The sequence below is a fragment of the Chlorocebus sabaeus genome, chromosome 11, assembly GCF_047675955.1.
Source record: "Chlorocebus sabaeus isolate Y175 chromosome 11, mChlSab1.0.hap1, whole genome shotgun sequence".
In the NCBI taxonomy this organism is placed as follows: Eukaryota; Metazoa; Chordata; class Mammalia; order Primates; family Cercopithecidae; genus Chlorocebus; species Chlorocebus sabaeus.
In genome coordinates this window covers 129885458-129900587 of record NC_132914.1, presented here as the reverse complement: position 1 = coordinate 129900587, position 15130 = coordinate 129885458, and the positions used below count along the sequence as shown (strand labels likewise).

The 15130-nt window shown below is 49.5% G+C and overlaps 1 protein-coding gene across 4 annotated transcripts in view; it reads left to right on the top strand.

Annotated features, from left to right (window-relative positions):
- Positions 1-84: 84 nt before the first annotated feature.
- Positions 85-15130, top strand: part of POLE (DNA polymerase epsilon, catalytic subunit) — a 65268-nt gene continuing 50222 nt past the window's right edge. For 3 of the 4 annotated variants that reach the window (XR_005239149.2, XM_037994821.2, XM_037994817.2), the window contains exons 1-14: positions 85-208; positions 7121-7262; positions 7698-7778; positions 8177-8221; positions 8353-8445; positions 8747-8901; positions 10691-10832; positions 10967-11047; positions 11757-11864; positions 12206-12316; positions 12584-12669; positions 12887-13006; positions 14621-14753; positions 14979-15092. Coding sequence is in view for 3 of the 4 variants with exons in the window: in XM_037994821.2 (XP_037850749.2) it covers positions 147-208; positions 7121-7262; positions 7698-7778; positions 8177-8221; positions 8353-8445; positions 8747-8901; positions 10691-10832; positions 10967-11047; positions 11757-11864; positions 12206-12316; positions 12584-12669; positions 12887-13006; positions 14621-14753; positions 14979-15092 (1473 nt within the window). In the remaining variant the exon portion in view is untranslated. The remainder of the gene's footprint in view (positions 209-7120; positions 7263-7697; positions 7779-8176; positions 8222-8352; positions 8446-8746; positions 8902-10690; positions 10833-10966; positions 11048-11756; positions 11865-12205; positions 12317-12583; positions 12670-12886; positions 13007-14620; positions 14754-14978; positions 15093-15130) is intronic. The other variant, XM_073021274.1, reaches the window with a different exon arrangement.

Genomic DNA, 15130 nt, shown 5'->3' with positions numbered 1-15130 from the left:
GCGCCGGCGCCTATTGGAGCGTCTCGGGGGTCGGGCGAGGGGCGGGCCGCGCCTCTTGATGGACGGCGGCACTTCCGGCTCTCGCGATACTGGGTAGGAGCGCGCCAAATTTCTCCCGCGAAACAGAGGGTGTAGCCAGCGGCTCCATGGCTCTGAGGAGCGGCGGGCGGAGGCGCGCGGACCCGGGCGCGGACGGCGAAGCCAGCAGGTGAGGGGCGCACTCCTGAGGCCCTCGGGCCGGCCCTTCGGAGGATGCCATGGGGCCGGGCTTGGGTGGCGCCGCCGAGGCGGGAGGGAGACCCGGGTCCCGCAGCCTCCCGCACTCGCCGCGCCTGACGGGTAGGGCTGCGCGCCCCGACAGCCGACCGAGGGGCCCGGGGCGGGCGGAGGCGCTACGGGCGCGGCTTCCCGCGGGGAAACGAGGCGGGCCGCGCGGCCTTCCCCTGCTCGGCTCTTCCTGAGGTTTTTCGGGCCTCGCCTTGCGCGCAGCTGCGTTTGGGGCCTGCCGCGCGGCGGGGGCGATGAGAGCGGCGGGACCCGGGCCTGGCCCTGCGGGGTGGACGCGTGGCTGGGGAGGGTGCGGGGAAGGGCCGGGCCGGGGACCGTGCCTGGGGCCCCAGCGCTGGGAGAGACCGAGGCGGGCGGATCGCTGGAGCCCAGGATCCTGTTCCAGAGCAGCCTGGGCCACAGAGCGAGACCCCTTCTCCTCTATTTATTTTATGTTTTTGGACAGGGAGTCCCGCTCTGTCGCCCAGGCTGGAGTGCAGTGTGCGATCTCGGCTCACTGCAACCTCCGCTTCCCGGGTTCAGGCGATCCCGCTGCCTCACTCAGCCTCCCAAGAAGCTGGGGCTGCAGGCGCCCGCCACCGCGCCCGGCTAGGTTTTGTATTTTTGGTAGAGACGGGGTTGCACCATGTTGGCCAGGCTGGTCTCGAACTCCTGACCTCAGGTCATCCGCCCGCCTCGGCCTCCCAAAGTGCTGGGATAACAGGAGTGAGCCTCTGCGCCCGGCCCTTCTCTTATAAAACAAGAAAAATTAGCCGGGCTGGTGGTGCGCGCCTGAGGTCCCAGCTATTAATACTCCGGAGGCCGAGGCCGGAGGTTCACCTGAGCCCGGAGGTGCACCTGAGCCCGGCAGGTCGAGGCTGCTGTGAGCCAGAATCGGGCCACCGCACTCCAGCCTGGGCGACGGAGCCAGACACTGTCTCAAAAAAAAATAGAACAAGGGTAAGACGCGGCTACTTGGTGGCCACAGCAAACGGTAAACATGACCAGAGACCTGACCTTCTGCCATAAGCAGAAAATGTGTGAGGCCCGGCGGGGTGGCTCACGCCTGTAATCCCAGCACTTTGGGAGGCCAAAGCAGGCGGATCACCTGAGGTCAGGAGTTGGACACCAGCCTGGCCAACATAGAGAAACCCCGGCTCCACTAAAAAAATACAAAATTAGCCGGGTGTGGTGGCGCATGCCTGTAATCACAGCTACTCAGGAGGCTGAGACAGGAGAATCAGTTGAACCTAGTAGGCAGAGGTTGCCGTGAGCCAAGATTGCGCCTTTTTTCTCCAACCTGGGCAACAAAGAACGAAACTCTGTCTCAAAAAAAAAAAAAAAAAGAAAGAAAGAAAGAAAAAGAAAACGTGAGAACGCGAAGCTTTTTACAGACACTTAGCTGAACAAAATTCTTCCCAGAGGAGAAACCGAGTAGTAAGGATCCCTAACTGCTGTTGTGCTAATCGCTGTCTATCCATAGTCCCATTTGGTCCTCAGGCAAGCCCTGGAGAGGGTAGGTACCCTTAGTATCTACCTTGTGTGCTGGAACTTGTTGCTTAGAGACGTTCACTGACTGCCCTGGTTCAGGACCAGGACTGCCCTCCCCTTCTCCACTCCACTGCCCTGCCCCAAGCTCAGTGACAGCCTCCAGGCAGGGGGAAGGCTGCGGCTGGGATAAGTACAAGTGATGGCTTTTACCTTATATGCCGTATGTGGGTTACCTCATCTCATCCTTAAAACAGTCCTGGGATGTGAGTGTGCCCCAGGAGGCAGTGGGTGCTATGTGCCTGCATTTCTTCTTCTGTGAAATGGGGACACCGGTGGCCTCCCTCTTAGGGGCTGTCATGAAAACTGAATGAGAGCATATGTGGAGTACTAGGACAATGTGGTATAGTAACCAGTCAATGGTAGCTCCCTGTGTGACTGTTATCCCCATTTTTCAGATTTCTTACTGTCACTGGATTAAAAGTGAGATGCACAGCTCAGAGAAAACAGTTTTGGGAGAAAATATGGTCCCAGTGAGCAGTTTTCTAGTCCACTTAATCCAGCTTACTCGAGGCAAGGCTATTTGGAGGACAGTGGCACAGAGGGCCGTGTGTCCCCGTTAAGTGGTGATGCCTCATAAATAGCACTTCATTCACTCTTGATTTTGGTAAAGATTTGGGCCTCAGAACTGAGGCTGTTCTCCAGCAAGGTTTGGAATATAGTTTTTCTGGTTTTAATATTTAAAAGATTAAACCGTTATTCTACAGTACGGTGGCATATCAGTTTCCTGCTGCTGCAGTAACACACGATAACTTAGTAACTTATATAAATTTATTCTTTTACAGTTTTAGAAGTCAGAAGTCGTAATATGAAAGTGTCTGGTTGGTTATATTTCTTGTGATGGTTCCAGGGGGAGAATCTGTTTCCTTGCTGCTTCTCCATCTTCAGAACCAAAGGTTGCATCTGCTCTCCCCACTACCGTCTCTCTCCCATCCCTTTCTCCTTCCTGACTCTGGCTCTCCTGCCTCACTCTACAAGGATTCTTGCCCACCCAGCTAACCAGAATCTCAAGGCCCTTAATGTAGTCACATCTGCAAAGTCCCTTTTGTCTTGTAAAATAACATTCATAGGTTTGGGGGATTAGGATGTGGGTCTTTTGTGGGGGGTGTCATCCTGCCTGCCTACAACAAGTGGTTATAATCTTTCATGAGAAGTAAGGATCCCAGTCTTGGAATATGGTCATTCTGCTCTTCAGATGGAGGTGATCCAAGGAATACCTTCAGACAAAGGAAAGGTCTTCCTTTTTTTTATCTTGTTCTAAAAGAAAGTTGACAGGAAGGGTTTTTCTTAAGAAGCAGTTCTCTGTCCATTTCTGTTTATAAATTAACAACTGGGGTTATAATGTAAATAAAGACATGAGTTCTGCACAGGCTTGGTTTAAATCCTAAAAAATTTTTTTTAACTGGTCTTATTTTGGATGGTTTTCTTTCTTCCTCTCTTATAAAAACACCTGTAATGAACTTCTATATGTAAAATAATTACTTTCTGCACATCAGTTTTCTTGGCATAAATTTTTAGAAGTGGATCTATAGGGTCCGTGGTGTTTTACACAATGACACTGATATTTTAGAAACACTCTCACCTTATGGAGAAATCTAATGATGTCAGAAACGGAATGGTCATGTAGTTTAATCAAGAACTGGTATTCTAGGAAACATGTAATAGCAATGAACTGGAATCAGGTCCTGGGAAGTGAGAGGTGGTAGAAGGAAAGGACTGAGTGTCTGTGATTCGTTGGGGAAAGAACACCTTTGATACCTGGATTATTGGAATAACACGTTTTGCCCTGTTTGGAAGACCACAGGGACAGCCTTAAGGGTAACACTGCCTAGGAGAGCAGTCTAGCAAAACATGAGACCTAGCGTATCTGTACATGCCTGCATGGCCGAGGCCAGAAAGCAGTCGTGGGAATCTGTTGCTTCTGCAACAGGGAATATGTATTTACCACCCCCACTCATTGATTTACATTAAGACAAAAAGGCACATGAAAAGTTGAGTTTCCCAGTCAGTGAAGATTGTTGCTCTCATACAGAACAATGTGATCCATTTTTATCCACATTTGGTTGTGCTGTTATCTGGACCATGCACTCCGGAAGGATATGTTAAATTTTTAAGATATATTTTGTTGCAGCAGGTGTTTCTGTAACCCTGATTAGTTCACATGCAACTGGTAAATAGGAAAATTATGTTAGTAAAATGTGGTAGTTTTCCTAGGCAAGGGGAATCAGAACAGAGGAGTAGAATTAGAATTACATTCTTTCATAGGAAAGGAAAAAGCTCTTAGCTGGAGTGTTGCACAGATATGTGTCCTGTTGGCTCTGTTTTTCAAAATTTCATGAGTTCCTATACTTGGGCTCCCTCTACAGAGAGGCACATCCTTGGCCTTGCACAGTTCACAGCTTGTGGCAGGTTATTCTTTTCTCCTGTGCTCAGAGGTCCACTTGGATCTTCATCATCTTAGTGATCATAAGCTAGCATCTGCACTCTCTAGTTTTGGAGCATTTAAGAAAATAAAACAAGCTTTTTTTTTTTTTTTTTTTTTTTTAGACAGTGTCTCGCCCAGGCTGGAGTACAGTGGCACGATCTTGGCTTACTACAACATCTGCCTCCCAGATTCTAGCCATCCTCCTATCTCAGCCTCCCAAGTAGCTGGGGCTACAGGTGCGTGCCACCATGCCCAGCTCATTTTTGCATTTTTAGTAGAGACGGGGTTTCACTGTGTTGGCCAGGCTGGTCTCGAACTCCTGGCCTCAAGTGACCCACCCTCCTTGGCCTCCCAAAGTGCTGGGATTACAGTCGTGAGCCACTGTGCCCAGTCCTCAACCTTTTTTTGAGGTAATTGTAGATTGATTCTCATGCAGTTGTCAGAAATGATAGAGATTCCCATATCTCTTCACCTTAACATCTTGTGTAACTAGAGTACAATTGTCACAACTAGGAAATTGACATTGAGACAACCCATCTATTTTATTTTATCTTATTTTATCTTATTTTATTTTATTTATTTTTTTGAGACAGAGTTTCACTCTTGTCACCCAGGCTGGAGTGCAGTGGTGCAGTCTTGACTCAATGCAACCTCCACCTCCAGGGTTCAAGTGATTCTCCTGCATCAGCCTTCTGAGTATCTGGGATTATAGGCCCACCCCACCATGCCCAGCTAATTTTTTTTTTTTTTTTTTTTTAGCTGGAGTCTTGCTCTGTTGCCCAGGCTGGAGTGCAGTGGCTCCACTCTGCCTCCCAGATTCACACCATTCTCTTGCCTCAGCCACTTGAGTAGCTGGGACTACAGGTGCCCACCACCACACCCAGCTAATTTTTTGTATTTTTAGTAGAGACAGGGTTTCACCATATTAGCCAGGATGGTCTTGATCTCCTGACCTCGTGATCCGCCTGCCTCGGCCTCCCAAAGTGCTGGGTTTTAATTTTTTGTATTTTTAGTAGAGACGGGGTTTCGCCATGCTGGCCAGGCTGGTCTCGAGCTCCTGACATCAGGTGATCCACCCGCCTTGGCCTCCCAAAGTGCTGGGATTACAGGCGTGAGCCACTGCGCCTGGCCTGACAATCCCTCATTTTTATTCAAATCATTTCAGTGTTACATGCACTCTTTTGCTTGTATATGTATTTAGTTCTATGCAGTTTTATTATGTGTATATTTGTGCAACTACCACCAAAATCAGTATACAGAACAGTCTGTTGAAAGGATCTCTCATACTACCCCTTTATAGCCATAACCACCTCCATTCTTCCCTTCCCCTCATCCCTGGCAACCAGTAATCTGTTCTCTATCTCTGTAATTTTATTTCAAAAATACTATTCCAAAAGTAGTTTATAAATGGAATCATTAAGTGTATAATTTGGGGCCAGGCGCGGTGGCTCACGCCTGTAATCCCAGCAATTTCAGAGGCCGAGGTGGGCGGATCACTTGAACTCAGGAGTTTAAGACCAGCCTGGCTAACATGGTGAAACCCAGCTCTACTAAAAATACAAAAATTAACTGGGTGTGATGGTGCGCCTGTAGTTCCAGCTACTTGGGAGACTGAGGCACGAGAATCAGTTGTACCCAGGAGGCAGAGGTTGCAGTGTGCTGAGATTGCACCACTGCACTCCAGCCTAGGCAATAGAGTGAGACTCTGTCTCAAGGGAAAAAAAAAAAAAAGTGTATAATTTTGGGAGGTTGGCTTTTTTCACTTAGCATGATTCCCTTGAGGGCCATACAAGTTGTACGTATCAATAAGTTTATTTGGCCAGGTGTGGCGGCTCACGCCTGTAATACCAGCACTTTGGGAGGCTGAGGTGGGCAGATCACTTGAGGTCAGGAGTTCAAAACTAGCCTGGCCAACATGGTGAAACCCATCTCTACTAAAAATACAACAATTACCCAGGCATGGTGGCACCTGCCTGTAATCCCAGCTACTCGGGAGGCCGAGGCAGGAGAATCCCTTGAACCTGGGAGGCGGAGGTTGCAGTGAGCTGAGATCGTGGCACTGCACTCCAGCCTCGGTTACAGAGTGAGACTCCTTCTCAAAAAAAAAAGGGAAGTGTTTATTCCTCTTCATTGCTGAGTAGTATTCCATGGTATGTGTTTTCCAGGTTCACTCTTCGCCTGCTGAGGATCATCTGGGTTGTTTGCAGTTTTTGACTGTTATGAATAAACATGCTATGAACATGAGGTTTCATTTCTCTGGGATAAAAGGACCAGGAGTACAGTGCTGGGTTTTATGTTTTTTTTTTGTTTTTTTTTTTAACTGAGACACAGTCTCACTCTGTTGCCTAGGCTAGAGTGCAGTGGTGCAATCTTAGCTCACTGCAACCTCCACCTCCTGGGTTCAAACATTTCTACCTCAGCCTCCCAAATAACTGTGATTACAGGTGCACGCTGCCACACCTGGCTAATTTTTGTATTTTTAGTAGAGGTGGGTTTTTGCCATGTTGGCCAGGCTGGTGTCAAACTCCTGACCTCAAGTGATCCACCCGCCTTGGCCTCCCAAAGTGCTGCGATTATAGGCATGAGCCACGGGGCCTGGCCAGTTTTATGCATTTTTAGTGCTCCAAGAGGCAGCAGTGTCTAGCCATGATTACTGTTTTTGTTAGTATTCTGGTTATAAAGTTGAACAGGTTTTGAAGGGCCTGCCCTAATCGTGTTTTTCCAACAAATCCTTTTATTTTAATGAGCCTTTTTGCCAAGCTCAGAGTTTTTCAGGAGTATATCTACCCTGTCATATCTGAAACACACTAGGTGGGATGAGGGTTGCAGAAATAGGTGGCATTACAAACTGTAAGCACTGGGTTCCCTTCTTTCACTCAGAGATGATGGCGCCACTTCCTCAGTCTCGGCACTCAAGCGCCTGGAACGGAGTCAGTGGACGGATAAGATGGATTTGCGGTTTGGTTTTGAGCGGCTGAAGGAGCCTGGTGAGAAGACAGGCTGGCTCATTAACATGCATCCTGTAAGCACTCGGTCCTTCTCCCACCCAGGAGTATGGCTGCACCCCTTCTTGTCATAGCATAGTCTTTGTCTAAAGAGTGAGGGACACATTGGGGGAACTTTGAGTGGATCAGGTAGGAGATGTAAAGGTTCCCAGCTCTCCTTTCCTCTTTAACATCATTAAGGGCCACACGGAAGCCACTGTGAGAAGCCAGAGGTGATGGGCATCCCTTTTAGCCATCAGAATAAAGCTTTCAAGGATTATGAGGGAGAAATGGAGAGAAATCCCTGTTTGGAGTCTGTTACGATGTGGTTCTTGTAAATAAGACTGGTAGTGTAAACGTAGGGGTGGAGTAAAGACCTAGATGAGAGGGACTGTTTCCCAAAAGGTAGGAGGAAAGTTTCTTTAACCGTGTAGAGGATGATCTTGTGCCTATGTTGACTGATTCTCTTGTAGACTGAGATTTTAGATGAAGATAAGCGCTTAGTCAGTGCAGTGGATTACTATTTTATTCAAGATGACGGAAGCAGATTTAAGGTAAGCCCCTGACCCTGAGAAGCTAAAACCCACTTGCAGTGAGCAGCTGGATCCAAAATGAGGGGTGTTCATCTAGCTCTGTGACTGTCAGGGAGGGCGTGGGAGAGCAGCCCATAGCCCACCAGAACTCGGGCCCTGAAGGCCCCGTCAGTCATCATGTAAGATGTCCTGAGAGAAGCCAGTTCAGGAAGACTGAATGGTGAGCAGTATTGTCTTTCAGGTTCTTGCCCCTGTGATAAGTGCACATTCTGACTTCCTGTTATGCTTTAAGAGCTACCAAGGTCAAGGCTGCCCTGGCCCTAGGCTGTTCATGGGATGTAGGAGCAAGCAGTCTGTTTTCACTTTTCTCTCCCTTTTTTCTTTCTCGTCGCCCCTGGATGGGTTGGTGACTCTTACAGGTGGCCTTGCCTTATAAACCATATTTCTACATTGCAACCAGAAAGGTAAGTGTATTTTATAGATTCAGGTCAGACGACCGGTGTGTCATTCTGTGGTGGGCTTTGCAACTGGGAAACAGGCAAGGAAGGAAATGTATTTTACCAACGGAAAGCCTTTTCTTTCTGATCCTGATTAGGGTTGTGAGCGAGAAGTTTCATCTTTTCTCTCCAAGAAGTTTCAGGGCAAAATTGCAAAAGTGGAGACTGTCCCCAAAGAGGATCTGGACTTGGTAAGTATCACCCAGACTTTCCAGGGGTAAATGAGGCCAGGATCTACATTGTCCACAGCAGGTGAGATTGGAGGAGGTAGGAATTCAGGTCATCTATTGGGTGATGGGGCAGTGTGGTGACCCTCTATAAAATTCCTTTCAAAGAGCTCTAGTGGTGTTAGTTGGTGCCACATGCAGAGTTGGACAAGATGCCTTGAAGTCACCAGCTCTTTGACTTATGTGTTTACCTTTGAGTGTTTACCCTCTCACCCATAAAGTCCTGTTTCTCTTTAACCAATGAACGTGATCTCTTTGCGTTCAGCCAAATCACTTGGTGGGTTTGAAGCGAAATTATATCAAGCTGTCCTTCCACACCGTGGAGGATCTTGTCAAAGTGAGGAAGGAGATCTCCCCTGCCGTGAAGAAGAACAGGGAGCAGGATCATGCCAGCGACGCGTACACAGCTCTGCTTTCCAGGTAAACTCTGCTCTTGTGAGCAAAGCATCAGCTTGTTCAGAACGACAAGATGGACAGGAGACAGGAACACGTAGCAATAAAGTTACCTTAATGGCTGGCTCTATTTGATACGGAAACTTGAGCAATTAGGTAGAGATATTTTTATGTTCCGTGTTAAATAAAACAGTGGCTTCCCAGGTTACATTTTATGTGTTAGCTCTTTTCCTGTGGAGGGGTGGGTTTGTGGCTCTAAAGTTGAGTGGTTGTAATAGTAAAGTCACCTTAGAGGGAAAAGGTCCCTCATCCTGCTGCCCTAACACAATCTGTCTGTGAATTTCATTAAGTGCTGAGATTTACACAGCACATCTTCTCCAGAGAACCTTGGGTATCGTCCACAGAAACCGAAGTCTAGAACACCAAACACTGTTCATCAAGTGTTTGAGCCTTAACAATAATAGGATGCAAAGTAACAGATTAGGAAGAGAAAATCTTGAGTAACGAAGTTTGGATGACTTCGGAAGAACCTACTTTATCCTCTGACAAAAGAAGATCAGTTTGGGATGCTGAACATTTCTACAGTCCCTACCCTGAGTTCGCCTTCCCTGGCAATGCCATAAGTTACTTTTTGAAATATCGGAAGGTGTAATCAGAGACTGAGTCCTCAGAGGTTTGAGCCGTATCTGAGACTTGTCTTTTTCCCCCTGAGTAGCCCATTCATTATTTGAGCTTATGGGCCAATAGTGACCGCAAGGGTGGGCCACATCTTTAGACACGGTAGAGACCCATGCATAGGCTGTGTGAAGCCCAGGCCTGCTCTTCAGCCTGCATGAGGCAGCCTCCTGAGTATCAGGACCATGGTGGGATCATGCCTGGGTGCTCTCCTGACTGGAAGCACTTAATGTTTTCTTTCTTTTTTCTTCTGTTTACTTATTTATTTTCAGACAGGGTCTTGCTCTGTTGCCCAGGCTGGAGTGTGGTGGTGCAGTCATAGCTCACCATGGCCTCGAACTCCTGGGCTCAAGCAATCCTTTCACCTCAGCCTCCTGAGTAACTGGGATCACAGGTGTGTACCCCATGACTGGCTAATAATTATTATTATTATTATTATTATTATTTTGTAGAGATGAGTCTCCCTATGTTGCCCAGGCCTGTCTTGAACTCCTGGGCCTAAGTGTTCCTGCTGCCTCCCAGAGTGCTGGGATTAGAGGCATAAGCCACCATGCTTGGCCCTCTTTTTTGGTTTTCTTTTTTTTTAGTTGGGGTGTAACTCACATCACATAAAATGCATACATCTTACCCTGAATTTTTTTCCTGTCTGTAGGGTTATCATCCAAGCAATTCTTTATTTTTTTGAGACGGAGTCTCGCTCTGTTGCCCAGGCTGGAGTGCAATGGCGCAATCTCAGCTCACTGCAACCTTCGCCTCCCAGGTTCAAGTGATTCTCCCACCTCAGCCCCCGAAGTATCTGGGATTACAGGCGTGCACCACCATGCCTGGCTAATTTTTGTATTTTTAGTAGAGACGGGGTTTCACCATGTTGACCACGCTGGTCTCAAACTCCTGACCTCGGGTGATCCGCCCTCCTTGGCCTCCCAAAGTGGTGGGATTATAGGCGTGAGCTGCCATGCCTGGCCCAATCCAAGCCGTTCTTAAAGGAAGGACTGCCCTGGTCATTGAAACCACCTCAATTTACCTTTTGTGTTTCCTCAGTTTGAACTCTGGTCTCATCTCTTGCTACTGATTTGGAACTCTGGTCCCACCTCCTCCAGACCCTGGCAGCTGAGTTAGTTGCTCTCTTGTTAATTCCTAGTGTTCTGCAGAGGGGTGGTGTCATTACTGATGAAGAGGAAACCTCTAAGAAGATAGCTGATCAGTTGGACAACATTGTGGACATGCGCGAGTACGATGTTCCCTACCACATCCGCCTCTCCATTGACCTGAAGATCCATGTGGTGAGTAGGGCAGGGTTGGGTTGCTGCTCACATGAATTTCCTAACAGCCAGGAGATGATCATTATGGGTGAATCCACACAGGAGTAGACTTTCCTGGATGTAGAACTCCAGTTAACACACTATGTGTTTTGCAGGCTCATTGGTACAATGTCAGATACCGTGGAAACGCTTTTCCTGTGGAAATCACCCGCCGAGATGACCTTGTTGAACGACCTGTAAGTTTTGTTGCTTGTATTACCTTCATCGTAAAATTTCTGGTTTTCTGGAGAGAATATTCTTTAGTGCTAAAGAGTAAATTTGACTCAAAGATATGTTTCCTGCTTTCCCCCCAAATACTTTATTAAAGGAAATATGGAGTTAGAGTTTTTCATCAGTTTCTGACAGTATCATTTCCTTTTTTGTTGTATATCACTGCATGACATCAGTATTTGAGCTAAGCAGGATTTGGACATTTGAGGGAAAGCTAGGACTTCCATTGGGTAGTTGATAGTGAAGAGACGTGGTGAAAAATGGATTTGTAACTAGAAGGCCTTGGTTCGAATATGACTTTGTGGTGTTGGGAAAGTCTTTGTATTCAGTTTTCTCTTTTCCGAAACGAAGATATCATCTCTGTGCCACATTTACCTTTCAGGGTTGTCATAACCATCAGAATGAGGTGATGTCTTCTAAAGAGTTTTTCTACTAAAGTTCTGTGATTTTAGGCTTGTCCTGTGATCAGCGGCTCTCTTAGGCGTGTAAGTTTCCACGCCAAAGAGAGTCGTGATGCTCTTGACGTAGGTTGGTCAGTCTTAGGGTCCCTCTCCCAGCTCTGGAGCCTTTTCACTCTTAACAACCAGAGGGAGGTAGAGCAGGCCGGGGGCCGGTGTTCAGGGAGGCCTGATGGGGAGTTTAGAGCTTGGCTTTATGCTTATTTTGTCCCCATAGGACCCTGTGGTTTTGGCATTTGACATTGAGACGACCAAACTGCCCCTCAAGTTTCCTGATGCTGAGACAGACCAGATTATGATGATTTCCTACATGATCGACGGCCAGGTGAGCAGGCGGCTTCTGGGAAGAAAGCTCCTGGGATGGGGACCTTGTCTGGTCCCCATACTACAGCAGCATCTGCCCCACAGTTAGGATTTGTTGAGTGAATAGTAAGTTAGTCCAGGAATGGGAGCAGCCAGGCCGTTCCGACTTCCAACTGTACCCTCTCCTTTCCAGTGGGAATCCAGACACGGAGGATCTCTTCTCAGGAAGCTTAGGGCACTTTCACGTTGCTGTGGACTTCTTTGTAGTGAGAATCTCTAGGCAGAGTGTGTGGGCAGGGTGGGGACACCAGGTCTTGGCTTTGCAGCCTCTGACTTGTGCTAATTGCTAATGAACTTCACTAGGGCTACCTCATCACCAACAGGGAGATTGTTTCAGAAGATATTGAAGATTTTGAGTTCACCCCCAAGCCAGAATATGAAGGGCCGTTTTGTGTCTTCAATGAACCCGATGAGGTAAGGAGGTATGACTTGTGAAACTGCCTGGTATTGTGGGAAGAAGGGGCATGCGGATCTTTCCAAGGCCTCAGGCATTCCGTGGGATCAGAATTGCAGCTCCATCAGCTTCGTTCTTAGGGTATGACCCTCTTTTCTGCCAGAAACTGGGGCTGGGGTCAGGAATAAGGGCCAGCATGAGGCTGCTGCTTCTGAACTTTGGGGGAGGAATTTGGAAATAGCTTGAAGAGAAAGAGCAGACCTCTGACTGCTGTGACTTGGGTTTAGGCTCATCTGATCCAAAGGTGGTTTGAACACGTCCAGGAGACCAAACCCACCATCATGGTCACTTACAACGGGGACTTTTTTGACTGGTGAGTCTATGTCTTCTCTGTGAGTAACTGGGCAGCGTTTGAGAGGGAGGGCATTGCATGGTGTGGGGGTGCTTCCCATGTTGACTGAGGAGGTGGCTTCTGGGTTCACTCCGCACCTCCCGTGTCTCGGTTCCTCCCTGGATCTGAGGGAGGAATGGAGAAAGGGGAATTAGAGCCTGATCTTCCCACTTGCTTGTCTGTCCTCTTTCGAACCCAGGCCATTTGTGGAGGCCCGGGCAGCAGTCCACGGTCTGAGCATGCAGCAGGAGATAGGCTTCCAGAAGGACAGCCAGGGGGAGTACAAGGCGCCCCAGTGCATCCACATGGACTGCCTCAGGTAGGGGCCGCACAGCAGCACGGCTCATCACTGCTGTCTGTGAGCGAGATCTGAAGGCCTCCTGCAGACTGTACTGTCACCACATCTCATGGGAGGAGGGTGGCCTCTGAGAGGCTGTTTCAGGTCACCCAAGAGGATGGCAGCTGCAACCCTGCCGGGGCCCGGGATGTGCCGTCTTTGACTGTTGGCTGACAATTCGTCAGTGATCAGGCACATTGAGCATCAGCCTCTAGGGTGGGGTAGCCACCGGGAAGACACACTCAACACACAGGTCCCAGAGCCAGGACCTCATGGAGCTGCACTGCCCAGGCCAGATTGGGATGTGGCCGCCCAGCTGCCTCACAGGACGAGCCTCACAGGACAAGCGCAGATTCCAGATGAGCTGGGGCGGGAGGCAGCTCAAAGCTGCCAAGAGTCACGGCGTTCAGGGGCTCTGACATGTCTGGTTGGGAGGACAGGTGGATGTGGAAATGCCAAGAGAAGGAGGCTGGAAGGGAAGGAAGGGGAGGGAGGGAAGGAAGGGAAAGGAGGGAAGGAAAGGAAAGGAGGGCCCCCGTGACCTCTGTACTCTGCACAGTGCCATTGGAGCGCTTGAAGCCTGAATGCGTTTCTGTTTAGCTCTGACGTTCAGCAGTTGGCTTGGAGAGGGAGGCCAGGAGGCTGGGGCTGGTTTAGCATGTGACAGTCCTGATCCAAGGCAGGGAGTGAGGGGCGTGAGGATTCAGGGTCTATCATGTGGGGCAGGGGCAGGGGGAGGCCCAGGGATGCTGGTTCTCAGGGAGGAGGTGACACCTGGGGTTTTTATGCCATCCATGGCGACAGGGAATGGGTAGAGAAGGGACTTGAGGTAGGAGGTGACCCCGCTACCGATATGCTAGCCTGGAAGCCCACCCATATGGGGCCCTGAAGACCACCATGAGGCTTGGTTTGAGCTCGCACTGTGGATTGGGACTCACTGGGATGCGGGTGGGTCTTGGTGAAAGCTGGGGTAGTGGTTGAACTGAAGGCAAGAGGTAAAGTGAGAGAAGAAGGCCACAGGGTGGAGGCCATGGGGGGCGGAGACCGGACATGGCCCCTGGACAGCTGCCGCAGGAAGGCATCTGTAGGGAGGAGGTGGTGACAGTTTCCGGGTAGAGTGTGGGGGCCTTGTTTTCTTAATTTTTATTTAATTTTTATTCTACTTGGCATCCCATCTTGTTTTCTATTAAAGGAGGGTGGGCTTGAGTGTTTCCGTGCCGAAGGGACAGTGTGAGGAGAGAAGCTCAGTGTGGTTGATAGAACTAGGCCCCAGAGGTGCATACCTGAGGTCTGGGGGAGAGGCCCAAGGAGGCAGGGCACCCTCCAGAGAGGCCACAGGCTCAGCCGAGGGTGGGAGGAAGGCAAGGGCCAGAAGGACCAGTCCTGGTGCTTCCTTGTGTTGTGCATAGGTCTGTGAGATTAACTAGATTCGAATGAAGGGTTTTCATGAGGGGCCTACACCGTTTGGGGCTTTGGTTCCTGGGTGCCTGTTAGGACCTTGCATCTGTCTATGTGGTGCCCAGTTTTGCCAATTCTCAGGGGTTCCCGGGCTGCATGTTAGAATCGTCCTGGCTTCTGTTTTCATTCTCCTTCCAGGTGGGTGAAGAGGGACAGTTACCTTCCCGTGGGCAGCCACAATCTCAAGGCGGCCGCCAAGGCCAAGCTAGGCTATGACCCCGTGGAGCTGGACCCAGAAGACATGTGTTGGATGGCCACGGAGCAGCCCCAGGCACGTGAGCCACATCCTGCCTCCCTCTGCTGCCGTGCGCACGCATGTATGCCAGCCTGCTCCACCCAACAGGCTGTGTCTCCAGGACACACATGTTTTGTCCTGTGCCTGTCTCCTTACTGTGTGTGCGGCAGGCTGGTCAGGCCAGGCTTTGCTTTCTGTGCTTCACACTTGTCCCTGGGCTCTTGACTTTGATGGCCCTGCTCTCTGGCGTTCTCTCCTCAGACGCTGGCCACATATTCCGTGTCAGATGCTGTCGCCACTTACTACCTGTACATGAAGTACGTCCACCCGTTTATCTTCGCTCTGTGCACCATCATTCCCATGGAGCCCGACGAGGTGAGGATCTTCTGTCCTCTCAGCACCCTGGCCTCCTC